This window comes from Carassius gibelio, chromosome A15 (assembly GCF_023724105.1).
Source record: "Carassius gibelio isolate Cgi1373 ecotype wild population from Czech Republic chromosome A15, carGib1.2-hapl.c, whole genome shotgun sequence".
NCBI classification, from domain to species: domain Eukaryota; kingdom Metazoa; phylum Chordata; class Actinopteri; order Cypriniformes; family Cyprinidae; genus Carassius; species Carassius gibelio.
This window is the reverse complement of record NC_068385.1, coordinates 14,151,448-14,179,372: the sequence shown is the minus strand read 5'-3', so window position 1 is coordinate 14,179,372 and position 27,925 is coordinate 14,151,448. Positions and strand designations below refer to the sequence as shown.

Sequence of the window (27,925 nt, the reverse complement as noted above, 5' to 3'; positions counted from 1 at the left end):
TAAAGGCTGAAAAATCTGATCCTCTGTCATTTATTCATATATGGTTTAATATATATACACTGTAAAATATTATATTCCTATAACCAAAAAAGCAGTTTACGTCAAAGTCTTAAGTCTTTCATATGTAGAGTACCCTAAAGTTTACTGAAATTTTCTTTCTTTTCAAAGGCGCTCGCACAGCAACATATACAGACTCATCAAACATATGCTGAAAACACAAGACGGATGAAAAATGTTTTTTTTTGGAAGACAAACTAAATAAATGCAGAATCCTTAAATGTTTGAAAAGTTTCGTCCATCAGGATTTTAGGTAAACAAACCAAAACTTCTATGGCAGTACATTGAGCACAGTGTCTCTAAAGTGATACAATTATTCATGAATTTTCACTAATTTGATTTGGTTGTAGTTATTTGTCGTTGGATTGGTTTCCATTATTGTGGTTTTATCAGTATTTATTACTGATCAATGAAATTACTGGTGTAATAAATAAGTCTTGCAATACATAAATATTCCCTCTTGATTTTTTTCACAGGTAAATCTGAGTGATAAAAAAAAAAAATCTTTCAAGACAAGATGATAGAAGACTGGACCACAAATGATCCATTTAAATGTGATAAAAAAGCTTACAGATAATTGCAGTTGCATAGTACCTTAAAATCAGTCTTCAGTCATGTGCAACTAAAACAAAACATAAAAAAAACTATTTCATAACTATCAATTACTGTCACAAAAGTCAGGAAGATAAATGGTATGATTAAAAAAACATCAATCCCAAAACCAATAAGTGTTTTGATCAGTAGTTATATATATTTTTACAATGTGCACTCGGACCCCTGCAACTTAAGATCATAAAAGACATTTCTTAAGGATGGTTGCACTATATATTCATACAATAACACACATCAATGCCAGAAATAAAATATATATAGTGGCCCCAAAGATTGTTTGGCCATTTCTAGATACACAGAATGTATGAGTTCCATTGCATTAGGCATGAAATGAGGCTAGACCTTTTCACAGAAGTCTTTTTGACATTTTTGCAATGCCTTTTAATAACAAACTGGTCCTTAAACATTTTATTGAGAGACATATAAACACTAACATTTTACAACCACAAAATGTTCTGTTAAATGTTTTTCTTGAAAAGTGTGCTTTTAAAATGAGCTTTTTATTAATATAATAATTTCTATATTTTTTTTATATTTAGTTTTTTGAATGCAAAGACATTCATTTTCGGTGCCACTGTATTCCATAGCCTTTGAAATTAGTTAGTTGTGCAAAAACAGTTGTAGTGATGCCAACTGTAGTGTCATTTTCTCAGTTTTCTCAGATGTTCCTATTTGTCCTTATGATATGACAATGGCACATGCAAACATTTAAGAAACAAATGCTGTGCTGATGGGCATTGCTCCAGTGCTCCATGAGTGCTCCACCTGAGATGGTTTACAGCATGTCTTCCTGGTTTTCCCTGGTTGGAGTCCTTCTGCGTCGGAACCGTATGCTGGAGAAGAGAGACGAGGCGGTGAGGGCGACACGGCTCAGGCCTACATTTAGACAGTGCACTTCTGACGTCACTGGCACCTCAGCGAAGAGAGCCCTGTCACGGGACACCCGCATGACGCTGTCACTGTTCTCGATGTCCTTCACTATATTCAAGATCTCTTGCCTTTCTGTTTGTCGGGTCATCCCACGGATATTGAGCATGGCAGAAACATGCTTCCTCCTTCCAAACACAAGAAAGATTCATGTATGAGGCATATTGTCATATTAACAATAAATGTACAGTGTAATAATACATGTCTAAATAAGTAAAATATTGCATTAATTAAACAGAACAGTAATATGACTTCATGGTGAGTGGTCAGTACTGACACCATACTGAAAAAGATTGATTTGATTTGATTTGATTGTCTAAAGTACAAGCCTATTTTTTTTACAGAAAATATTTTTTGGTTTTCATAACTTTGAATATTTTTCTAAACAGAAAGCTTTTCAAATACAAAGAAAAAAAGGTTATGTTTTAAACTAGAGCTTTAATTTGAAGTTTATTCTATAGATTTGGCAAACTGTAAAAGGAATATAAAAAAAAGACAAAGTTAAGGTCAAAACTGCTAAAAGTGGCAGTAAAGATATTAAAAAAAAAAAAAAAAAAACACGGTGCAAAGAATCCTCATTTAAAGTTGGCTCCTGATCATTCAGAGTTTCCCAAGATCATAAAATGTGTGAAGATATATACAGTGGATTGGAAAGATTCCAAATGTTCACCGTTTTAAAACCCAAAGGTGTTGCTAATGCTAAACAATGGAGCCTGCAGCACATCTGGGTCACGTATTTGAAGTTTCAGGCTTTTTTTTAGCACACATTCCACAAACGAGAGTTTCCTCTGGATTCTGCAGCCGTATAGGGCTCTTTATTAGGCGACTGCCCTCTCTAGGTTAAACCATGGCGCTTTAGGTCAGGCCCTGGCAGGATGCCTGTGTTTTTGCTTTGTCTTTGCGAGGATCCAGAGCTGGACAACTGTACACCTTTCATGCGAATCTAGGCTAACCAAACAGTCTCCCATAAAAATCAGGAAACCTAAAAGGTCTTGTTTGCTTTTACAAGCCCCTCGTTTGCTGTCAAACAGAAGGAGCATGTTTTGTCAGATGACCTGAGATCTCTGCTTTTTGAACTCGATCGTATCAGGGGCATGCTGTCCCTCAAGACACTCACCGTATGTCAGGGAATTCCCGTACCAGGATGCCAACTTCCATTTGGATGGAGGGAGTGTCTTCCAAGAGAATGATCTCCGATAAGTGAGGAATAGCGCTGTCGAGCCATGAGGCGGAGGATTCCTGGATGGGGGCAAACAAAGATAGCATCAGATCTGTCACTGGATCCACAGAATCCTTCATATGCCGAAACCGATCAGCAACTGGAATTTCTATCAGCAGATGAACGTTCAGATTAAACACAACTGCCTGGTGCTATAGACTTTTTCCAAAAGTGCATTGTACAATGACTTCTGTCACACAGCCAAAGACCACAGGGCCCAAATGACTCCAACATACAATTAGAAAAGGCTATTTTTACCCTTGTCTCTGGAAAAATAAAAACCTAGAGGATTAGGAGCACATGTTGTTCCAATTGAGGGTAAATATCTGTATGCCCACGACACCGAGGCGGTTCTTCCTGACTCCCAGTTTGACCTTAAAGGCAAGTCATGACTTCAAAGGCCCGGGCCAGGACATTCTTCCATAAACAAAGGCATCCTGTTGTCCACCGAGGTGACAAACGGATGTTTTAACTGAAGCAAGGGGCGGACGCTGCACAGGGGAAAGGAGCGTTTGGGTGGGTCACAGAGATGCCCTTTGGAGCCAAGGGCCTGTTTGGCCATCTGCCTCCGTGCCCGCTCCAGACGTGCCCATTCTTCAGAATCTCTTTTGTTTTGAAAGTTGTCGGCTGTAGACGGGTTTTAAGTGATTAAAAACAGGACATGGCATTTTGGCAAGTGGGATGAATCTGGGAATAAGGATTTCATGAGAAAAATATATTTGCCAAACAAATAAAAATTAGATGAGGTCATACTTTAAATTTACTTTGTCCCTTGTTACAGTGTAATTATACATTTAAGTGCTGATTAATATCAATTAACTTACTATGTGGTTAGGAGATGGTTTAGAGTTAGTTGCATGTAAGTAAGCATGGTTTATAGTTATTAAGAAGTACATGTAACGTGTAACAAGGACACCATAAAATAAAGTGTTACCTAAAATAATTCAGAAAACAGTAAAAAAAAACAAAAAAACAACAACTTTACATTTCCTAAAGGTCCAGTAATTTTCCATGTTACAGTAACATATGAGGTGGTTAAGTTGTTTCACACGTTTGTGATTAAACAGGAAATCATAATAGCATAAGAGCAGAAGAAAGAAATGTCAAAATGTTTTTTTTTACTCTGCTGATCACACTCAAATATATTTAATTTACCAGTACTAGCATATTTTATAATTATATCATAATTTATAGCATATATCTTGCTGAAAGCAGGGTTGTTATTGTTAAATAAAAATAAACAAAAATTAAAAAATTTGCCTTGGAAAGTAACTGAAATAAGTTTCAGTTAAAGCACTAATATTAGTTAAATCTTAAAGCAAAATCCGAAAAAAAAAAGAAACTAAAAAATTCAAATAAAACCCGAAAAATATACAAATAAAAGCTACATCCGAAATATTAATAAAAATATAAAAACTAACATTCTTTTAACAGAACAGGGCTGGCTTTCACAAAAGCAGTTATTGTCCCAAGCATATCCAATAGTTCAATGGAACTTGCGACCACAGTTACCTATCGATGCTTTTGGGAAATGCACCCCAGTTCAGCAGGAGATAACGGATAATCAGCAGGATCTTTCAGATAAGTGACTCACCAACTCTTTGAAGAGTGTTTTGAGGTGCTTTCCTTCATCACGAAGGCGGCCAGCCATTCTCTTCCTCATTTTGAGTGATGTGCAGATGATTCTGCCCCTCATGATGGCCCGCACATATTCAGTCATCACACGCCGGTGCACCTCCCCAACCAGGACCTGGGAGCACACAGGAAATCAGAGGTTTCTCTCACATTAATCCCAACATAATCATATTTGAAAGAGAAACATCTTATTTCACCCTGAAGAGTTTATTTTGGGATTATGCCTGACTGTCTGCACATCATCTACTCTATTATATGGCTAAATCGACAATTAGACACACAGGTTATTTGGGCTGAAATTGTTTTATGTAAAAAGAAAAGGCTGAGAAAGACAGCTATATAGATTTTAGCAGTAATTGTACAAAAATATTTAATCTCAGAATTGTGATGTACTAATACGAATTTTAAAGTCTGTGTGGATACAAGGATTAAAGAATCAAAATGTACTTGACAAAGCAGTGAAAATACACATTTTTAAGAATCGTTTATTATATTAATTCGATCGAGGGAGGATATTCATGTCACTGGCATCTTAGTTTACCTCATAAGGTGGCTTGTCCATCTTGCAAAACCTCTTGAAGTGCTCTTTTATGAACGCCTCGATTTGCTCAAAAGGTTCAGTGTTGCTCAGCCATTTTCGTTTAATCAGCTTATCAAAGAAGGGCTATATGAAATCAGACAGAATTGATTAGAAATGACATACACAGTACACACTAGACTAAAATGTACTATATTTGCCCTCACCAGGATGTGAGGGCTTTCGTTTTTTTTTAGAGACAAGAGAGAGCGGCTAACTTCCTGTTAGAGCCCCATCTTGGAAAAAAAAGGATGCAGCGAAACTATGTGGCCCTTGAGAGCTGGTAATGCCAATCTGTACAGCAGACACTGAATACTGTTTGGCGTCAGGCCAAAAACATCTAGTGTTTTTCACATAGCGCTGCTATTTTAGTGTCTCAGAGGCAGAGTAGCTGTGCAAAACAACATCCTTGAGAACGGCCCATAGGGGAAATGCTGATAAGATATTCTTTATATTCTTGGACAGATACGCCTGACAAACATGTGCGTGTGTACATGTCTATGTGATGAAGTGTGGGGTGATCTGTGGCAGCCTCACCCTGATATGTTCAAAAAGTCTGTCGCTCAGAACTCTCACACTCAGGTTGACTGTCCTGTCCAGAGCTGTGTTGGCTCTACGAATCGAGTCCTCGCTGGTCGAAGGGTCACACTGGCCGCAACGCTCCACAAAGCTCCTAAACACACCAGTTTATATTACAAAAACACTTAAATAATTTAAAATCATATAAATAAAGTACTTTGAGAAAGCCTACCTGAAAGGTGGACAGCAGTTGACAAGCGCGATTGTTTTTGTGATGTAACCTTCTTCATTTTCTCCACAGGTGTTTACGAGCATCTCATGGAACATCTCCACCTTTCGCTGAAAACTGCAGCAAAAGGATGGCATGATAGTCTGACACATTTCTTTGGGAATTATCCAACTAAAGATATGGAATATATTTATCTAATAAATGAAAAAAGCATTTCTTTAGGCATTTACGACATTACAAAGGGTTGGTCATTGATGGGTTATAATTTGGCCACCTATCTTGGAGCCCCATATAGGGTCCAAGATACAGGAAAACAGTAAGATTGTGAAATAATATTCAAATTAAAAGTACATTTTATATGTTATTTATTCCTGTGATGACAAAGCTGAATTTGCAGCATCATTACTCCAGTCTTCAGGGTCACATGATCCCTCAGAAATCATTCTAATATGCAAACGGCTGAAAAAAAATAGGAAACCAGCTAAATATTTGCTAATAAATGCTTAATGTTTTAGAAACTGTGATATTTTTCTTTGATGATGAACACAAAGTGCCATATGTAGTTGAAATAAATAATGTCTTGTAACTGTAAAAGTATTAAGTGTCACTTTTGATCAACTGAATGCATCCTCGCTGAATAAAAGTATTCATTTTGGCGCGTCAGTGTCACATTTCAAGTATCACTTTCCCACCTGTACAAGAAATCTGCCAGTCCGTTGAGACTGCATTGAGCAACACGTGAGCCCAAATCTCTGTTTATGGCTGCAGATCTCTCAAGGTCTTCTTGTAGACTCTACAATCAAAAAGCATAATTCCTCAATTTAGTCTTGAAATATCTTGCTCAATAATCTTAACAAAGTGACTACTTTCTGGAATATATTTGCTTAGTTTCATTCATGACCACTAGGGTGCAATACAGAGTCTGCAAAAACAATGTGCTGTAATGGAAACATGCGCACGATGGGAAATGTTTATTTATTTTAGCTCCAGCTAGGAGACGATTTTCTTGTTACACGGAGGTGCACGGATAACATTCAACATGTCTTATGTTTTTTTGGGTTCTATCAACAGACCCAGTGTCTAAAACCTGATTCAAATATTGCAGACGGGCAGGAACAGTGGGCTATTATACACAAAATCAGTACTGAGAAAATGGATTTAAAGTAACATGTGATGTCACCATATGTCTAGCACAATATCCTGTTTGATATTAATGGGCATAAATGGTGCATGTGTCCATGCGCTGACCTGAATAACAGTGCAAGCCAGAGGTAACTGATACTCTTCGACATTCAGGGTGTCCAGCCATCTCTTTTCCTCCTCCTCCAAAACCTGAGACAGCTCATTGGTCACTTTCCCCTGGAAAACACAACATCTCAACAGCTCATTAAAAGCGGCCTTGCTGTGACAGGGGACGGCAATATTGGCACCAGTATTGGGTATGTTCGAAGTTATCATGCATGACATTGTTTTAGACTAATGTCACTATTTTCAGGATGAGCTAAATGATTAGTAAAAGCCCAAACATTCACGTTGCTTAATGAATGAAGGGGAAACCTATTGACCTATTGTGTAGTGTTCAATGTCGACAGGAAAACCATTCTTTGACACCAAAATGCCGCAGTCTAATTGACCGTGCAGGTTGCAGTGACCAGCCATCTCTCTGAGTGGACAGGATGTGCTGTTGTTCAGTGTGCACAGAAAATGGGGATGAAGTTTGGGGATTTGGGTTCTTACCCTGACTGAGTTGAGGCAGTCGAGCTGGAGTTTTTCCACCGTCTCCGCCGGCAGCAGTGGGCCGAGCTGCGAGAGGTTAATGGGTGTTGTTATGGTGACTGTTCCAAGGACATCTCTGCGGCAACAACAGGAAGAGCAAATCACAAACCGAGTCTGGACTTCACTCATAAGGAAACACTGAATTATGAAGGAACAGGAATGGGAAGGTACAAGAGTGGCTTTCACCTCCTCATATCAACCAGAAGCTATTTATAACAATCAGTTTTAAGGTTGCTGTTGCTGTATGTGGACTGACAACTGGATACAGTCATTAATAATTAATACAAAATACAAACAGGCCATTGCTGATGTACATTGCCACCGGATTTTCTTTTTATATCGTTCAGAATTTATGGAAAGATAAAAAAACAAAAAACAAAAACAAAAGATAACTGTTTATTTTGCTGTTTTTGATTAAAAATACAATAAAACAGTAATATTGCGAAATATTATTACAATTTAAAATAACTATAAGTTATCTATATTAAAATATAATTTATTTCTGTGATGCAAAGCTGAATTTTTAGCATCATTACACATGATCATTTAGAAATCATTCTAATATGTGACCCTGGACCACAAAACCAGTTTTACGTTGCTGGGGTATATTTGTAGCAATAGCAAAAAAAAAAAATTATGTGTCAAAATTATTGATTTTTCTTTTATGTCTTTATGATTAGAATATTAAGTAAAGATCATCTAGCATGAATATATTTTGTAAATTTCCTACTGTAAATATATTAAATCTTGATTTTTGATTAGTAAAATGCATTGCTAAGAACTTTATTTGGACAATTTTATTTTAGAGGAGATTTTCTCAATATTTAGATTTTTTTTGCATCCTCAGATTTCAAATTTTCAAATAGTTGTGTTTCTGCCAAATATTGTCCCATCCTAACAAACCATACATCAATGGACAGCATATTCATTCAGCTTTCATGTGATGTATAAATCGCAATTAAAAAAAAACTGGCCCTTGTGACTGGTTTTGTGGTCCAGGGTCAGACATAATGATTTGATGCTCTAGAAAAATTTCTTACTATCATCAATGTTGAAAACAGCTGCTAAACAGCAACAACAACAGCTATTTTTTTATTTATTTTTTGGTGAAAACTGTAATACATTTCTCAGTTTAAAAAAATATATATATTTTTTTACTATTTTTAAACAATATGAATGTCTTTACTGTCGATCAACTGAATGCATCCTTGATGAATAAAGTATTAATTTCTTCCAAAACAAAAATCACTTATTGACCCCAATTTTTTCTCTCTCTTTTTTCTAACACAGCTTTTGAATCACATTGTTTTGAGTGAACGATCCTAGTCAAACTGCTGGTGTTTACCTGTTGTAAATGTTGTAGAGCCAGTCTAGTAAAGAGTATATGTCAGTGATTTGCAGATCTCCATTAGTGATAGATTGGAGACGACGGGTAACAGCCTGATGGTAGCTCTCTGTGTACACTTGGAAGGAGTTGTATTCTACAGGATATACAGACACCACATTACGCCGAGCCGCTCCGAGGTCCTCCACCATACGCACTCTTAGCTTATCCAGATAGGCTGCGAGCTCGTCTGCCAGTGCTTCTTCATGCTGGGGTAGGTTTGCATCAGCCAACTCGACTACTGCCTCCCTCCAGCGTTTCTTGAACTCCCTCGGCCTTGGGCCTCCTGGAGCAGCTCCTTCACTCTGAGCCCAGTCCCGATCGGCTTGCTCCTCCTGCTGGAGCACCTGCACCACCAGGCCCAGGTTGGGCCCGGCGGTGGGGCAACGCAGAGCTTCCCTCACCACGTCCCACAACTCTTTCTGCAGGGCCTCGTACAGCAGCTCCACATCTTTGGCTTTGCGCCGACTGCTGTCTTTGCTGCTGGGGCTGCTAAAATCCTCAGTGCAACCCGCTGTTGGGGATTCAGCCTCTCTACACTCCTGCTCCAGTTCCAGAATGTGAGTGTCAGCCAAAAACAAATCTCTTTTTGTCACCAACTGCAGGATTTCCAATACTGAAAAAACAAAGAAAAAGAGGTTATCCATTAGTCACACAGCAGAGACAGAATACTGAATTCTTTCATTGTTTAGTCACCCTCATGTTCAAACTGTATGCTGATATGTTTTCTATGAAACTGCATTTTCTTTACAGTAAATGCGCATTTCTATAACTTTTTCCATAATTAAATTTTTTGAAATGATTGCACTTCTGCATTATTCTTCTGATTGTCTTCTTTAAATATTTAATCACAATTAAAGCACACAATTCATGATCATGACAGGCCTAGCCATAGAACAATTACTTTAAACTTTGAACTCATACACCTGAAATTTATAAATCGTCCCCTTGGAATTATAAGGTTCTATCTGACATTTCTGTCAAAATTGAGTTATTCCTATATTGTTATTCTGTGACAACATATTTATATTATGTTATAGATTTTTTTTTATGTTGTATACATTATGGGATTTTTATTTAAAAAAACCCAATAAGGTTCTATCAACACAGTTATATGTAATGCAAAAACTTTGAAGCTCATTATCTCAAAACTACTCGGAATGCAGATAGAACCTTATAATTCCAAGGGGATGAAATTTAACTTAACTTAAAGCTCTTTTTGAATCTGGGATCTGGACCATGCTCTAATCACCAATGATAATTCTGTTAAATAAAAACTAAAAGAGCAAAATAATTTAGTTTGAACTCGCATGTGTGTGTATGTATAAAATCATAAAGTGCGAGTTTTAAAGGTAGTTTGCTGAGGCTTTAAATAACTAATATATATATATAAGTTATTTATCAAACTACCTTTAAGACGAGGCAAAACAAAATGGCATTATCCCAAAAAATGTCCTTGTCCATTAAATCATGAGAACTTGAACCTGAGGACCACTGTAATTAGATAAGATGGATGTATATGGGAACATTATTTTGGCCATTCAATAAAGTTCTTCAAAATTCCCCCATTAGAAGATTTTATGCCATTAAACCTACAACATAAATGCAGTATATCTTCCAGATGGTCAAAAAGACTGCCAATGCACTCTGCTGGCTATAGTTTATAATGATCTCACTTGTGTTTCTTACATGTAGCAGCACTTTTTGACATTCCTAAGAAATCTTTGATGAAGCAGACAGGCCCTCACTGAGGTCAGCGCTCACACCCATCCTTCATTATATCCCTTCATTTCCTTTGGGATGAACACATTTACTTGGGCTAACAAATTGATCCGATTACTGGTGATAGATTTTGACAAGCTTCAAGTATGGAAAGGAAAGTCAAGAAGTCTACAAGTTCATCTACTGAAAAGACTAGCCGAGCCTTATAAATCATTCATATTACATATTAACACAGTGAATATTATATATTGGTGACATATTTGATCAAAAACACAGTAAAAACAGCAGTACAATAATAGAAAAACTGTAAATAGAAATAAATTGCAATAATATAATATAAAGTACATTTTTACAGTTTTTTTTTTCTTTTTCTTTTTTCAAATAAATGTTATGCCACAACAGACCCCACAACCTTCTCAAGCGTCTCGCATAATAACAGCCCGAGTGTGCCAGTCCATCGGAAGGAGATCTAAATATAAAATACAATACCGGCATGGTTATTACTAACACAGACGGGGGTCAAGCTGGAAAAATCCCTGTTAAAACTTAAGAGTCATTTCCTCTGCAACTCATTCACGTGAAAAGTCCTCCACCCAAGGACAACATGTCACTGTATCATCTCGCTGACTTTGAGACCGGACTACTGATGTTCATACCTGGAGGAAGAAAAAGTTGACCTTGTAGACTTCAGTCTGAGAGGAAGAGTTAAAGAACTGGATTCCTTTTAACTGATAAATGAGAATATTAATAAAAGTGGCCATGCCCCAGAGGAAGTTGAATACAAATGGGAATAACAGGAATTGGAATTTACTGCATTGCAATTCAGAGAAATTCAGCAGGTAATTGCATTCTGGGCAATGAACTGTTTGTTTACCCTTGTGCATGAATCAATCTGTTTGTACGGCTCATAAAACCTGCGACTTTTGCAAACTTTTTAACTGTAAAACAAAGTTTAGTGTTATATAATATATACTTATATATTGAAACTTACATTGAAATATTAAAAATACCATCCTCACACTTTGAACAGTACTGATATATATGCAGTTGGTTGGAATGATAGACATTACTATTGGAAAAGCAATGATCCAGAAGTTGAAATCCACGTTTAAATGGTTTTATCCCACAGTCATTAAAATGCACTGAGCTGTACAGTGGACAACACTAGCTCTTTGTTTCCACAGAGTTTCACGCACTAAATTCATGGTGCGGAGCATACTTCACTTAAGCATGGACATGTCACCACCCTTCCTTAATGAAAACCACAGGGATTGAAGTATTGCCTTTTAAGGGCACATTTGGCACATACGCTACACAAATACCACCACTCCAACTTCCAAGAGGACATAACACTGTTTGCTTTTGGCTGATGATTTAAACTCGACTGAAAAGATCTGACTAAGCAAGATATCCTCTAACAGAGCTCCAACACACCTGCACAACCAACACCTCTCAATCAGCCGTTACAAGGAAAAGATTAGCCTTGATTCTAGGAATGTAATGCAATATGATCTGTTCTTCATTGTGCCACAGGTTCGGGACTATTTTCCATTAACCCTCTGTGTTTCAGAGTTAAAACCCTCCTGTCAAGCCGAAGCACAAGAAACAGAAGAACTTGAGGAATAGCAGCCCACAGAAACTCCTGTTCTCATTTATTTGATTCATTTCCCCTATTTAATGCTCAGCATGTGCAGTATAGACATATTTTCCCCAGAATTGAAATATTTAATAAATAGAGGATGATTGTATTTCCTGCCTCTCGAGCAACACTGAGCCCGTCCTGAAGGAATTCCACATGCTAAAATTTTGTTTCAACATCCAGGTCAAGTGAGATGAAGTGGCTTCCAAGTGACAACTGGTCTCGCCTGCCACTGGAGACCCAAAGGTTGCAAAAATGACTTCATGATCCTTCTCAGGACCGATCGGTCCTACTCCCTTTCTTAATTTATTGGACATGGCCAACATCGATAGAACAAACCTAAATTGGACCATTTGGAAAATGCTAACTCCACCTTACTCTAAGTGCTACCCTGCCCTCACTTAATGTTGGTTTATTTGAGATGCCTTAACAAATCCTCCTGCCAAATGTTGGACAATAGCTGGATGAGGTGGAAGTGTTGGCTATTCCTTTCACGGGTGACTGCCAATTTGCATGAAGGAATATTTGCTTTCATAAATGGGAATGCATTGACTGCAAACATTCCACTCAAGATACGGATTCCATGGTGGCCATGACAGAATGGTTCTCAGCTGTCTTTATGGCTTATGGTTGGATGTTGCGGATTGTAATTTGGAAAGCTCTGGAAATCATTCTCTAGGACGAGGGGTAAACGCCCTTCTATATGGTTTCTTTATCAAATCAGTTAGATGTCATCTTACACTCTGCCAATCCCTAAGACAACTATATTCTTTCAGTCTTGGTAAATACCAGCAACCCGAACGCAGCATAGACCTTGCTCTCTTAACACACAACAAAACAACGAGTTTAAGTTGCAACATGCTTCGTATACCAAGAACATGTTTTTTTTCATTATATTGTTGTGACATCCTCGAAAGGATGGTACTGTTGTTAAAAAAATGCCTAGATTAGTACCCTTGGTGGAACTGTATATACAATATCCTATATTTGCTGTATACTGTATACAGTGGGGCCTGTTGGCAAGGCAATGGGATTGAGAATGCTTTGTCAACTCCTACTAAAGTGAAATCAGATTCTGGCAGCAGAAGCTGACATTTAAAAATTTGAAACACCCTCCACAAACAGCATTCCCCGACCTGTTCTTTGCTCCATTTTCTGGATTTTCTTGCATGTGCAGCGAACAAGGCATGTGTGGCATTACAAGTTATCTGAAGCGCAACTTATGTCCCATATATTCTTTTAATGCATCATTGTGAAGATGTTTGATAGCATTCTTCAAAAAGGCTCTCGATCTGTGAGTTAAATCATTAAAGCCACTCAGGAATGTGGGGCCACTTGAGAACAGCTGGGTGGATGGTGCAATGCTTTCTTTTTGTCACAACACTTATGTCTGCAAAATAAATGAGAAGTAGTCCTATCATTTAAGCTCATACAGAAGAACTCTCCTGGAATACTTAAGAAACTTAAAAGCAGACTAAACTAAGAAAAACGTGTTCACTGTTGGAATGTTGTAGTGGCATCTGATCAACGCATCAACATAAATGCTATTCACCCACTCTCTTCAGCTGAGAGTTACTGAACGATTAACTTGTAAACCCGCATGACTGTTGCGAGAGGTCACAAGAAGGTTTCCCGTCAACATAATGTGGCTAAATACACAAATAAAAAGTGCTTTTTGTGCTGTGTCAGCTGCGACATGCAAACCAGCAAGAATCACTAACCCTGTCCCCCCTGCTGAAACAAAGCAAAGACATGACCAAACATGACACTGTGGGGCACATTCAGTTCCCCTTTGCTCGGATTCCTCTTTTATCATGTTCCATGCTTCATTTACACAAGGGGAAGAGATTGATGGTTTTAAATTTGACAGCCCTTTAGCCCGTATGGTGAAAACAACAGAAAAGTCTTGAAAATCAGCTAAAATGCATGCCGCTCTGAGAGGCATGTTCCCTAGTTATCAGTCTTTCTGCAAAATTTAGTTCCAACTCTAATCAAAGACACATGAACATGCTAATCAGAGTCTTGCTTAAAATGATTGTGTAATTATGTAAGAGCAATTGTGTAAGAGTAGGGCTGAAAAGAAATTCTTCTAGGTTGAACACCACTAAACTCTGTTGACTGTTTAACAAATGCACAAACAAGCAACCACTTACAACTGAAGATATGTTTGCAAGCAGCCCAGGACTGTACCTCTAGCAAGTGGTATTGTTACTGTAGGTTGACGGTCCTAATCTGATCCTTCATTAACATCCTTTTTGCTTGTTTTCTTGAACCAACAGAGCCTGCAAGTTGTTGCTGGTTTTGAACCTTATCTCTCCTTGTCTTTCAGTAAAACGCCTGAAACCTGAGCATGAAATCATGTGCAAATTCCTGCCTTTCATGTACTATGCTCATGCAGGACAAGCTTATCAATCAACCTCTGGTACAGTGCAGCTGTGGTCAAAAGTTTAGGAACAACCATTAAAGATAGTTTTATAATTGCATATAATCCCTTGTTTATTAATGCTTTCACAGTTATGGAGACTTTAGAGTTTCTAGAAGGGCAATACATTTAGGCTTCAAAAGTATAGTCATAAATACTGTATTACAATTACAAAACAACTGTTAAATAAACAGCTAAACTGCCAATGAATGTTTACTGTTTAATGTTATGTACCGTGAGGAATATGAGTCTATGAGTTGCAGAATGGTTACTCTACAAATGCACAGCTTCATATTCAGTTGACTTATTACCTGAGAGTGGCTCCCTGGGTTTGACCTCGGGCACCTCCTCCACCGGCTCCTCCTCAGGCCCCTGAGATGAGTGGTCCTGCATGGACTCCCTCTTCATCTTGCCCTTGCCCACCATCTTCATGAAGGAGAGTCTGCGACTGGTAGAGTCGGCATCAGTTTCTGAGCACAGGTCACCATTGGTAAAGCTCTCCATGCGATCTTTGCACTTTCCGGCCATTCTATAGAAAGGAGAAAGGTGATGAGGAGAAGTCTGTTGAGAACAGTGTCTTTTCTACTAGTGGCCACAAATGTAACTGCAAAATTACCTCCTATTTGCAATAAATCAGCACATAAAAAAACATTGGGATTCAAGTTATTAGTCCTAAAATGTTTATCTCACTATGTTTCTTTCTCATCTTAGTGCTTTTCAGCTGCCTTTTTTCCCATAAGTATAAGTCTTTTTTGAGGAGCTTATATAACATATAACATGCATTTAAATCTCATTAAAATGAGCCAATCTTCAAACAAATCTTCTGCTGTGAGTTGCAGTTCTTTTCTGCACAAATACTAGCCATAGAAACACAGATGAAGAAAACAACACAGTCCACTAAAGGAAAGACACTGGTCTTAGTTTGTCTGCATCTTGCCAACAACAACTGACTTAAAATATTGTAGAGAATGTAGAAAAACTGAGAAGATGTACATAAAAGATGGGAAAAGCACTGACAATATCTGCAAATGATGTTAAAAGAGGTAAAATTGTGAAAAGACTCGATGCGAGGAAGTGCTTTCGTTTGATGTGTGCTGTGTTAAGTGGATAAACAAAGGGAACAACAGCATGTTGTTTATCTTCAGAAAGTGATCGGAAACGACAGAGCAGCTGCTGTGTGTTCTTCTGCGGACTGCAGTCACAGTGCTGTGTGCAGTGTTGGGAAAGTTCACTTTCTCATGAACTAGTTCAAAGTTAAATTCACAAATTTTATAATGAACTAGTTCAGTTTAATAGTTCAAACTACAAAATTTTGAACTAAGTTCACTAAGTTCACAGTTCCAAAAATGAACTAGTTCATAGTTCTTTTTTTCCATATGTTGCTGCGCCATATGTTGCTGCGAGCTATTATTTTTTTTTTATTATTGCAACAGCCCATATAGAATCACAGACAGCAATTATTTTATCAGTTTTAACAATGAAGCTATGTGTCAGATTTCATCTTCATATCCAATTTTTAATCCTTATCCAACCAGGGTTTACATTAGCATTGAGGGGACAGCATTTCCCCATTGTTGCTTTAATGCTTTATCTCCCATTCTCACCGCCCTTGTCAAAAACACATTATTTTTTATTAAAACACATATTTTTAAATGATCCTACGCCTTCTTGCTACATGCTGCTGTCGCCTCCATGCTTTTTTTTTTTTTTTTTTTTTTTGGATGACGCGTCACGCATGCGGCGTACGCCGCTGCGACATTGGTGGCTGGTGTTGCCAGATTGGGTGTTTTTCCGCTACATATTAAGACCCGTTTACGGTGTGTTTTAGCCGGGTTTTCGCTTGGAAGGCTCTATAGAAATCAGGCACCCTATTGAACGAAGTTAACCTGAGAGAGCGTGCCGTTCACAGACACCAGAATGAACGAGTTGACAGTAACATTCATCAGGCATTAATACAGCACGGTCAGTTCACGGTCGCCCAAAATATGAACTATATGAACTAATATGAACTATCGTTCAATGAACACGTTCAGGCACAACACTGGCTGTGTGTCACCCTCAGGAATGAAAATGTGACCAATGAGAGAAACCAGATAATACTCAAGAACACTAACCTAACAAATGAGAGAGAACAGCTAAGAAATAGACATCTAACTCTTGGTAAAGTTTCTTTAGTCTATGTAGTTATTTGCTATCTACCTTCCTAACATATTTGCAAGCTAAATGTGTCCAGTTTCTGTTCTGTTCTTAGCTGAACAAAACAGCTCTTTTATGCTGCTTGATATTGTAAACTGGTATTTCTTACCATATTATTTTAATGTACTGCTGTAATTATAAACAAGCTGGTCAGTAGTGAAAATTATTTTACCGCTTATACTACACTATGTTATTTTTATTCTATTCTATATCGAACATTCACAGATTAGTTCCACCGTTGGATACATTAAGATTAACTTGAGAAAAGTTGGAGTAATATAAAAGTATTGCTTTAAAGATTCTGATAATATATACAGAATTAATATATTTTACATATATATTCATAAATACTCAAGCAACTGGGGAGTGCAGGGAGACTTGATTACACCATTTGTAGTATATATATATATATATTAGGGGTGTAACGGTTCACAAAATTCACGGTTCGGTTCGATACGATACACTGATGTCACGGTTCGGTTCGGTTCGGTTCGGTTCGATACGTTTTAGATACAGCAAAATGTAAAAACATCTCAACTTTTCAGAATGCCGCAAGCGCACCGCGGGTCATGTGACAAGAACTAACCAATCAGCTTCATCCTTTCCCGTAACAACGTTGAGAGCTCAGCCAAGATGAAGGAACAGCTGATCATAGTTGTATATGGATTGCAATTTTGAAATAAATTCAGTAGCAGAGCTACTGCAAGCGATTTTTAGAGCTGCAAATCCATTTATCCTTCGCTGAAATTTCCGCGTCTCATGGAGAGAGCACGTCATTGTTGCTTAGCAAAGACAGACGCCTCAGGAGAAAGACGCGCTTAGCGTTTTCCATGCGTTTTTAGGCACGATATGTGAACGGCCCCTAAGGCGCTCGCTCACTCAGCACGCGCTGAAGGCTCGTTGCAAAATGTCTAATGCATTTAACAGACCAGAAATATAAGATCCTAAAATAACCAACAGGTCTGGTGTTTGGGTTGGATTCCCTGTAAGCTATAGTGTCTAAATGCTGCAGGGATAGTTTGCTGCGTGCATGTTTCTCCTTTTTTTCGTCTTTTCCCAGATAGTACTGACGCATATATCCCAGATATTCCCGCTGGTTTTTTTTTTTTTTTTTTTTTTTTTTGTAATCCCGCTGGTGTACCCTGTCATGTTGCAGATGCGACATACCGTTGTTTTTTTATCCACCACTCTCTTGCCATCACCATTATAGCTTAAAGGGAATCCAAAGTGCACCCAAACACCAGACCTGTTGGTTATTGGAGGATCTTCTCATTTCTAGTCTGTTAAACGCATTGGCTATTTTGCAACGAGCCTTCAGCGCGTACTGAGTGAGCGAGCGCCTGCTGAGTAGCCTAACATAAACATATAAGATGGTGTTTTTTTCTTCTTCGGGAGTGTCAGGGGCGTTGCCTGTTACGTTGTTTGGGTTATTGGGCTACCTTGTTGAACGCATATCATTATATTTCTTTCTCTCTCTCTTTTTTTTTTTTCAAATATAATTAATTACTCCAACGAACCGTTCGGTATACATAATGCGTACCGCGTACCGAACCGAAAGCGTCGTACCGAACGGTTCAATACGAATACGCGTATCGTTACACCCCTAATATATATATATATATAGACCATGACCATGAAGCACTAAAAATGGTGTAATCAATATATATATATAATTGTTTGTGTGTGTGTGATGCAGTTTCAAGTTAAAGTGATAGTTCACCCCAAAATTACAATTCTGTCATCAGTTACTCACCCTCATGTCACTCCAAAGCCATAAGAATTTGGTTAATCTCTAAAACTTTTGATTAAGGCACTTGATTCATATGAATTTGCTATACAATGCTTTCATAACCTTGTTGGATTGTCTATTTTGAGTAAACTATCCCTTTAAAGGTCTATTGTTGGACTGCATTTATGCCACTCCCAAACAGTTGTTAAGAGTTTGTGTAGAAAACCTTGAAGTAATGAACTCATTAATCAACCATTAAGGAATCATTAAGAGGAATTGGAACTTTTAAATTCTTTGCAGCCCATAATACCTAAGTAAGCTCCCTTCTGAACTCCGTCTGCCCTTCTTCTTCCTCTGCATGGGTGAGGCCGAACCTATAGAGCCGTGTGGGGAGGGGGTGTCCTTTCCTTTGCTCCTGCCAGACATGCGCAAGTTCTTGCCCAGTTTGCCCAGGGTCTTGAGGGGAGAGACTCCTTTCATGCGTTCCAGGGTGCCTTTGATGGAGGCTCCTTTCCCTGATCCTCCACGCCGCACCTCATTGGCCTCATTTTCATCTTCCTCATCCTCAAACGGGTTTCTGTCCCGGGGCACACGCCCATCCAGAAGTGAGCCTCCATTTCTTCTGGGCCAGTCCTCATCTGAGCCAGGCTCCTTAAATGGACTGAGGTTAAGACTCATTTTTCTGAGGATGAACTCACTATGTGTAGTCGACAAATCCACGCTAAACCTGCCTCCGTTCAGCCGAGACGGGAGGTTCTTAAGGACTGGCATGTTTGCGCTGGGAGGATGTATGCTGGAAGAGAGATAAAACAGTTAAATGCATTTCTATCAGCATCACCACTACCAGTATGAACTGTTCATCCATTACAGATCTAATCTTCAGGAAATTACTACCACACAGGCCAGTACACTGGCACTTTTACTTTTTAGGAAAACAGTCCTTGGTTTTTTCCAGTTTACAACACATCTGAAATTACATAGTACAATGCACATAGAAATAAAAGAGCGCAATATCAACGCAATATCAGCATTGAAAACAGTATTACATAACAGAGATAACAGATCTGACAGTTTACAAATGAAAGATTAATGATTTTATGATAGGTAGAATCAGAAGCACACCCTTTGGTTAATACTGAAGAGAACATTTGATGTTGCAAGGGTCATCAAATATTTTTTATACTCAATGGGAAGAAAAATGACACGTACAGCCCTCTGAATGAGAACATCCATTTATTCTGGCTAGAATAAGCCACCCAAGACTTATATCTGACACTTTATTTCACGACACAACTCATCTTGTGTAAATAAACAAAAGGAGGCTTCAACTTGATGAACTGAGTCTATTTCAAGAAAACATATTTGCCTCTTTCAAAGGCTTCTAAACTAGAATAGCCCTCTTGGATATTTATGGCTATAGTGACAAAAGGGGATAGGAACAACGCTGAATCACTTCCGTTTTGATAATTTGTGTGTGTGTGTGTGTGTGTGTGTGTATACGAAGGGATGATACTTAATGAATGATTAACTTTGGATTAACAGTCATCTACCTGGCTTCCTTGTGATATAAAAATGACATTCTCCAATTTTAAAAATAATTCACAAAAAAATATATATATTATATTACCAATATGTATCTGAGATTAAAGTCATATTGCATACAGTAGCCTGTAGACCAATTTCACTGTATAACAGCAAACAAGCTTTACATTCCTATAGAGGGTCTATTGTTTGTGGCTTCCTAAATAATTATGTCTGCATGATTTTTCCATATGGGTCACCTACCATTCAGGGCTTATTCTTTCATGATCATTCACACTGGAAGACATGAGTTAGGCCATGAAAGTCTTTCATTGTATGCACAAAAAACAAAACAAAAAAAACACTGAAACATTTGTGTTTTACAGAAGAATTAAAGTCACGCAGGTTTAGAATGGCATGTGCTTATAGTAATGATGAGAGATGTTTCATTTTTTTTACCTGACTTGTCACTTGATCACTGAATCATCAGTGGGATTTAATTATTAAACAAGAAGGGAATTTACACAGCAAATGGAGTGAATGAGGAGAAAGTACTGTAAGTTACGCAACCGCTCAAGTGTTCATTTATGCTTAAACTGTTTAACAGGGGATTTACAAGTTGAGTTAATAAGAAAAATGTGACTGAAATGTCTTACGGCATTTTAAGTTCTATTGCAGATCATCATCCTCTCTCAAAAAAATCTCTGAAACTCCAGCTCTAATTATAAACCTTACACTGGAGCCAACATGGAACCTCGGGTTAGATCATTGGGTAAGATATAAAAGCCATACTACCGCTTTCCCAGACCAACTCCTCTTCCTGTCTCATTCAGGTAGGGGACAAAAGGGACAGGTCCCCCTGGCATTATCTAATAAGTGGATAACTGGATAAATTCAAGAAGAAATCAGACAAGTAATCTATATGTCACTGTAAAAACATATTGGCAGCTGTGATTGTCCGAAATTCACTATAGAAAATACAGTGACAATGTTTCAGGTATTATGGGATGACATCTTGGTGCCTATACAGTATGTTTTTTCAACAGACAAACACCAGATATTAACTATAATAAAATGCAATGAACATTAACTAAATAGATAATGTAACACAAAACACTCTAATGTACATTTGTGATAACATAAGAAATTTAATAAAATATAATCAGATTTGATGTGCCACACCGGGACTTCAGGGAATGCTTTTTTACAGTTTTTCAACGATGTAGTATTTTACAGTACAATTACATATTATGTGATAATAAAAGAACAATTCACAGCTGACAAGATGGGGTTGTAATAAAAATTGGCTGTCTATGCAGTAGAAACATTTTTTTTTAATCAGTGCTACATAACTAAAGTAAACAGAGAAAAAGGACTGTGGTGAAAAAAGGTAGGAAAACTTCAATGACCATAATGCACTGGGCTCGAACAGACTATCAATGAACCGGGGTTACAAAAGTTCAGAATCATGATCTGTGGTTTTCACAAAAACCATCAAGCTGTCAAAAGTCTGACGGATGACCCATATTGAGACTTCAGTGGACGGGAAAAATATACACATTGTTAATTTACTTATATACTACAGAGACTGTAAAAATACAAAGCTGGTTGAAAACTGACATTTTAAACCATTTACAGTTTTTTTCACTGTATGTGATAAGTAACAGTTGACCAATTAATGGGATTTACTGCATTTTAACAGTTCATTTCCCCCCCGGACTATATTTTATATTATTGTTTGTATTTTTTGATTAGGGTCAGTGATGCTTTGGATGCCAAAATACTGAAATCTTGTGAAATCTAAGACACATAAGCTTAGTCTCACTCTGTTTGCACCATAATCCTCCTCATCTGCATCTACCATTTCAAAATGATAAGGAGACACAGACTGCAGTGCCAGCACGGTTCAAAGTCTACAGCAGGGCTGGGCTACACTCAAACAGAGGGAGGACTGCTCTTAATATGTGACAGGCAGAGGCACTGCTTCTGTTATAGCTTTGGGTTTCAGGCTCTGGTTAAAGGAAAAGCACTGGAATGTTGGAGAAAGCCAAAGACAACCTCCCAATGACTTTCCCCAAGGTGAAGTTTCAATGCTCCTGAAGTCATGGGGTAATGCACGCATGTGAAATAGAAATTTAGAGAACTGTTTATAGCCTATATGTTTTAATTAGATAGATAGATAGATAGATAGATAGATAGATAGATAGATAGATAGATAGATAGATAGATAGATAGATAGATAGATAGATAGATAGATAGATAGATTTTAGTTTGCGTGTCATTGAAGCCATAACAGTGATTGAGGACGGTGTTAAAAGGGTCCCTCATGCCATCATTCATCACCAGTATATTATGAACTCAAAACAAGCACATCATTATAAGAGTACCACAAGGTCAGATTACTTGTTTTGACGCAACCAACATTAGCAAATCTTAGTCGTCCATCTTGACATTGGAGTATGCCCCGCTATAAAGGCTTGTGCTTTTCCAGGATATATTATCTTTCCCTTGGGAGTAAATCTTTAACTGTACACCAGGAGAACAAAGTTAGCCTACCTCATGAGATCTTCTGTGAATGAGGATGGAATGTTTCGTTTTTAAAAAACGGGAAGGCTAAACATTTTACTTAATAAGCAGAAAGAGAAAAGTATTAAGTCAGCTACTTTTAAAATCAGCCAAAGTAGGTTTTTTTTTTTTTTTTGACAAGGTTGAAAAATAATATATATATAGATGTGTAAATGGGGATTTAATTGAGTTGTATTCAGTTTTGTTCATATGTTCATATGAGATATTTATATTATATGTTTTATAAGTATCACGCCTCCGATCCACCGATCTAATTCATCATTTTTTTAAAGAAATATTCAACATAGCCGTAGTAATAAAATCCGCCAATATTTCATTTATTTAACACAGTTCTGATCAAAGTTGTGAACAATAAAAACTGCAGCGTTATTACACGCGGTGAAGTCTTCAGAGTTTAACATGGTTATAAATTACACGAGAGCTCATTACAGTGAACTCTACAGGTCCAGTGAAATTAAACACTTTATAATAACAAACGGAAAATAAAAACTTACAGAGTCCATGTCGATCGATCTTCATGTCAGGAACCAGAAGTAAAAAATTATTTGAATGAAATAATGAGATGTTTATTCAATTATCGAGGAAATTCACCCACGCCAGCAGCGTAAAGCAGAGCAAGTGATGTGGAGCTGCGCTGGCAGCACTTCTGCTTTAGTTCGTGGGCTGGACTAAGAGAAAACACATTCATCCGCGAGCACACAAGAGCAGTAAACTACTGAATGAATTTAAAATAATAATAATAATAAATTAAAAATAATTAAATACAATGTTATTTAAACTATTTAAGAATTTACAAAAAAATTATAATGATAAATCGCATTTATCTATTAAAAATGAAATCAGCAAAATTGTTAATTAAAAAGACTTTGAGAAAATTTTTTTTATTCATTTAAAATGTATTATTAGAGTATTGTTGTTGTTGTTTAAAATATATTTTGAAAACTTTTACGGTAAAAGATTTACATAGAGTTAGTGTGTGTGTGTGTGTGTGTGTGTGTGTGTGCGCGTGCGTGCGTGCATGTGTGTTTGTTTAGATAGTTTGAAATCATGTACTGTATTCATGTATTTAGGATATTCTTCATTAAAGTTATTTAAAGGTATATGCGATTTAAAGGGCCATGGGTCATTAAAATTGATCGGTAACCTCACCGCTTTTCCCCCTCTCGATTAACATTTTTATATTTCACAAAACAGGCAGCACACGTGCCAAGGAGAAGTCAGACAATTTGTATCCCTTTGTCTGAACAAAAGAAATGGCTCTGTAGTGTGTCTTGGAGGTCACATTGCAACTGAACAAGGCCTGAATAAAAGAAACTATGCATATTGGAGGAGTGTGAGCTTCTCCAAACATTTGTTGTCTTAAGCATCTTGGCAGCCCATTGAGTATTATGAAATCTGTTTCCTTCAACAATATGATGAACAGTACAGAATAGCTTATTCGCTGATGCATAAACAAAGGATTGCAATGTCACGCCTCCAGTGAATCTCAGGGACTCTTGTGCAGGTCACAAACTTGACATGGCTATTTAACATTAAAAATGAGAGCGCTGACCAGTTGGCCTGATCAAATGGACGGAATTACAAGATTTACATATTGTACTTTCAGGCTTCAAAAAGGTCAAGCATTTGTCTTCTTTTTTGCTTTTGCAGCTCACTTATCTTCATGGATGCACTTTCTCATGTCCTTGACCTTGTATTTGTCTCTGCTAATTATGCAATTATTAGATGCATCATTTTTCAGCTGAAACTGAAAGAGGACATCACATACTTATTCCTGTTGATTGGGCAAAACCAGGAAAGGAAAGCACAACTGGCGCCACATCTAAGACGAGCACTAAATAAAGAGACACTGTATAAAGAGAAGCTGCAAACTGGGGTGAATTCTTGGCTCGGGGAGCAGGAAATAGCATCAAATAACATTAACTTTGTCATTGTTGTGTGTGTTTGCTGGTGCATCCTTTGCTCCTCTTCTGCCTACGATGTTCACCTTGGCGAAGTTTCAAATATTTCTCATCAAGTGATCCAAAAGGACAATCTGGCCCATGTTTTTATTTGGCCACATTTTGTGTTTTTCAGATGTAAAATGTTTTTTAAACAAGATTTTTACCCTCTTTGTGAGGGATTCTCTTTCTAAAATCTAATATCAAATGTTTGTACATCATTTATAAAGGACCATACACTGGTAAAAATACAGTTATCATAAATATGTGTAAAATATTTCATTTCTATTATTTAGTATTTATTCTATAATTTATCTCTTATTATTTTATATTTAAATATAAAAACATTATGAAAAATAATTGTATGCAATTTATTTATTTAAAACATCAGATCATAAAGTATTTATTTATTTATAAAATATAATTTATAAAGACCCATTTATACTGGTAAAATACACTTGTTATAAATATGTATGAAGTATTTTGCATAAAATATTTACTTTTTATAATTTATTATTTCTGCTATTATGTACAGTTAGTAATGCATATTTGTGCATTTATTTATTTATTTTAAGTGTATACCTTTACATTATAAAAATTTAATAATTTAATAATAATCATAAGTATCTAATCTAATCTAATCTAGTGTTAAAAAATTATTTTAATGGCATAGTTCACAATATTTTTGAATCTGCAAAACCTGTTTATTTAAATGAGACTAAATATTTATTTATTTCATTATAAATAGTGAAAAATATTTTATATCATTTACATTAATTTAAAATGCGTTTAAATAAAGACATTACTGCTGTTTTTAAATGTCTGTCCATTGCTGCATGTGAAGTCCTACTGTCATTACATTAAAACACACTATTGTTAGTTTCTCTCCCAAAGTGGTGTGTTCACATCCCTGTTTGTCACTACTATTATGCAACTTCTTGCTGGCACCTTAGTGAAGGGTCAGCAGGGGATGGTCCAATCAGAGGCTGCCTGCATCCTGCAGTGCTGCTCCATATGGACCACAGGAAAAGCCCTCTGCATCTGTGCTGAGAGAAGTGCTCTATGTCATATCACTACAACAGCAGCCCTGGCCACAGCGAGCAATCAGCCACAGCCTTATTGACACACTCCAGTGTGGTGGATGCCAGGAGAGGAACCGGGGTTATCCTTTATAGGGCCCATTTTAGCTGGTAGCATCCTGATTCCGTTTCGCTGGAGTGTGGGCATCTGCAAGCGGGAATGGACTGGATGGACGTCACAAGTGTAACCTTTTACATTGAGCAGGTCAGGTTAAAGCTAATTTGAGAGGTTTGTGGGGGAAGATATCAGTCAGCATGTGAGGAAAGATTGATTATGGCATGGCTTTGTCAATGGTTTTATGGTTGTTATTGCAGTACATGTGTTTTCTGTCATCAGCATTGTCTGTTTACTCTTGGCACAGGTGTTTTTCTTCTCTAAGTAATTACAGTGTATTACTTTTTTATCTGGTTTTGTTATATAATGAATGTTAAGAATGATCATGATAGTATGGTGTTGTACATTAAATGTAAGTGTTTTTATCATTTTAATTAAGATATACCAAATTGAATTATTTTTTGTATATGACATAATATTACCTGGAAGTTTGCTGATGCCCCCTGGTGGGCCCCGGCCCCCAACTGAGAATCACCTTTCTATGGCATATTAATTTGTGAACTAGCAGAAACTATTCAAATAAGGCAGATGCATATGTGGAAACAAACAAATAAACAAATCCCATCCAATCCAACGAATCAAAAGAGAACGAAACTACACAAGGTTAAAGAACACATTCGCCAGACTAAAAAAAAACACTTATTATTCAAATAAATTCAGACTTTTTTTGTTGTTTATTTAAGAAAAACAAAAACATGGTTTCCCGTGTCATTTAAATGCAAATTAATTTTGCACATTGTTAGGCCTATGCAATTCAAGGTAACATGAAAACATTTTTGACAGTTTGATTTGGGGGATTTTTGTTTTTTTGTTGTTTAGAATTTTTAGTATCAGTTAAGTGCCCACATGATGCTCAAAGTCAAATCTGAAGGGAAATTACAAAGTCTGGTATCTTTGACTTCAGTCCACTGAGCCGAGACGTCCAGAGAAAGTGATTTAATGAGAATCAGTACATGACACATGTGAACATCAGGACATAGACAATGCTAAATAAATCAAGATGTATTTAGTCATATTCCTCAATCATAAAGATCAAAACAGCTTTCCAGTTTTGTTAATACAAGAAGGGTACGAAAAGACTGAAGTATACCTGACATTAATGTAATACATTGGCACTGAGACATCAAAAAAACCTTCTTCACCCAAGAGAAAGAGGTGAACCCCACGCCATTTAAACTACTGCCTCCACTTGTCATTTCAGCAATTTTGAACCTTTGAAAAGTCAGAAAGCCCCGTCAAACCAGAAAAACGTTCTTCTTACCTTGTCTGGCAGTGAAGCGTTGGTAAATCCCTAAAAGACTCAGAGCGGGGACATCCCAGTGTCCCAGAGGTTTTGTATCTGTGTATGTTTGTCTGTTAGTTTGTCAGACAGTTACTGTAAGTGTCCAACTCAGAGAGTAGCTAACTATACATGTGCAGCCGTCCAACTGAAAGTGTGTCCGAAGCTAGCTATGGTCGCTTCCTGAGTTGTTTTGGAGTGCAAAAGACGATGCTTTTTCCTCAGGAAGCCGGCCATCCCCTTTCCTTTCCACCAGCTCTGAGCTTCCCCCACCACCTTTTAAGCCTCTGGGATCATGGGCACTATGACTAAATTAATTACTCTGTTTATTTCTTTATTGACTGGCATGGATATGTGTTCTTCTGACTAGCATGATTGGTCATCATTGGTGTGTGGTGTGAGGGTAGTGGATCTGAGTGTGTAGGAGTCCATTCCCGCTCGGCTTTTGTCTGGAGAGTGTTTATTGATGCTAAACGTCCTAACACATCTGAAGGTGTTTTCCCAACTGTGGGTTGCAATAAGCAGGGCAGACTCGCTGGGTTGCCGTGCCCGGGTCAGTGAGTGCACCTGCACCGTCTCTGCGTGGGCTAGTCTGTTTGTTTTCTTACAGCGAGACTCGGCATTGTATTAGACCCACAGATCTATAGAGGCTTTGATCACCACTGTGGTTATCAGTGCTATTTATGTTGTTTACATCATAGGAACAAGCATTGCTTGCACTGCTCTATCTGAAAAGTAATGTTTCTTTTGGTTTCTTTTATC

The 27,925-nt window shown here is 37.4% G+C and overlaps 1 protein-coding gene across 2 annotated transcripts; it reads right to left on the bottom strand.

Moving 5' to 3' along the window:
- Window positions 1–14: 14 nt before the first annotated feature.
- On the bottom strand, window positions 15–27,328 carry exoc3l2b (exocyst complex component 3-like 2b). 2 transcript variants are annotated; one of them, XM_052616961.1, is made up of 13 exons: window positions 27,146–27,328; window positions 18,954–19,436; window positions 15,030–15,247; window positions 8,897–9,551; window positions 7,513–7,627; window positions 7,024–7,134; window positions 6,468–6,568; window positions 5,779–5,892; window positions 5,565–5,700; window positions 4,992–5,114; window positions 4,410–4,565; window positions 2,714–2,835; window positions 15–1,724 (listed from the first exon to the last, which is right to left on the bottom strand). In XM_052616961.1, exons 2-13 carry the CDS (start codon window positions 19,412–19,414, stop codon window positions 1,445–1,447), a joined length of 2,592 nt encoding a protein of 863 aa, XP_052472921.1. In that variant the 5' UTR covers window positions 19,415–19,436; window positions 27,146–27,328; the 3' UTR covers window positions 15–1,444. The 2 variants fall into 2 exon arrangements, with proteins under 2 accessions (XP_052472921.1, XP_052472920.1); XM_052616960.1 differs by lacking the exon at window positions 27,146–27,328 and adding an exon at window positions 23,245–23,408.
- Window positions 27,329–27,925: the final 597 nt, after the last annotated feature.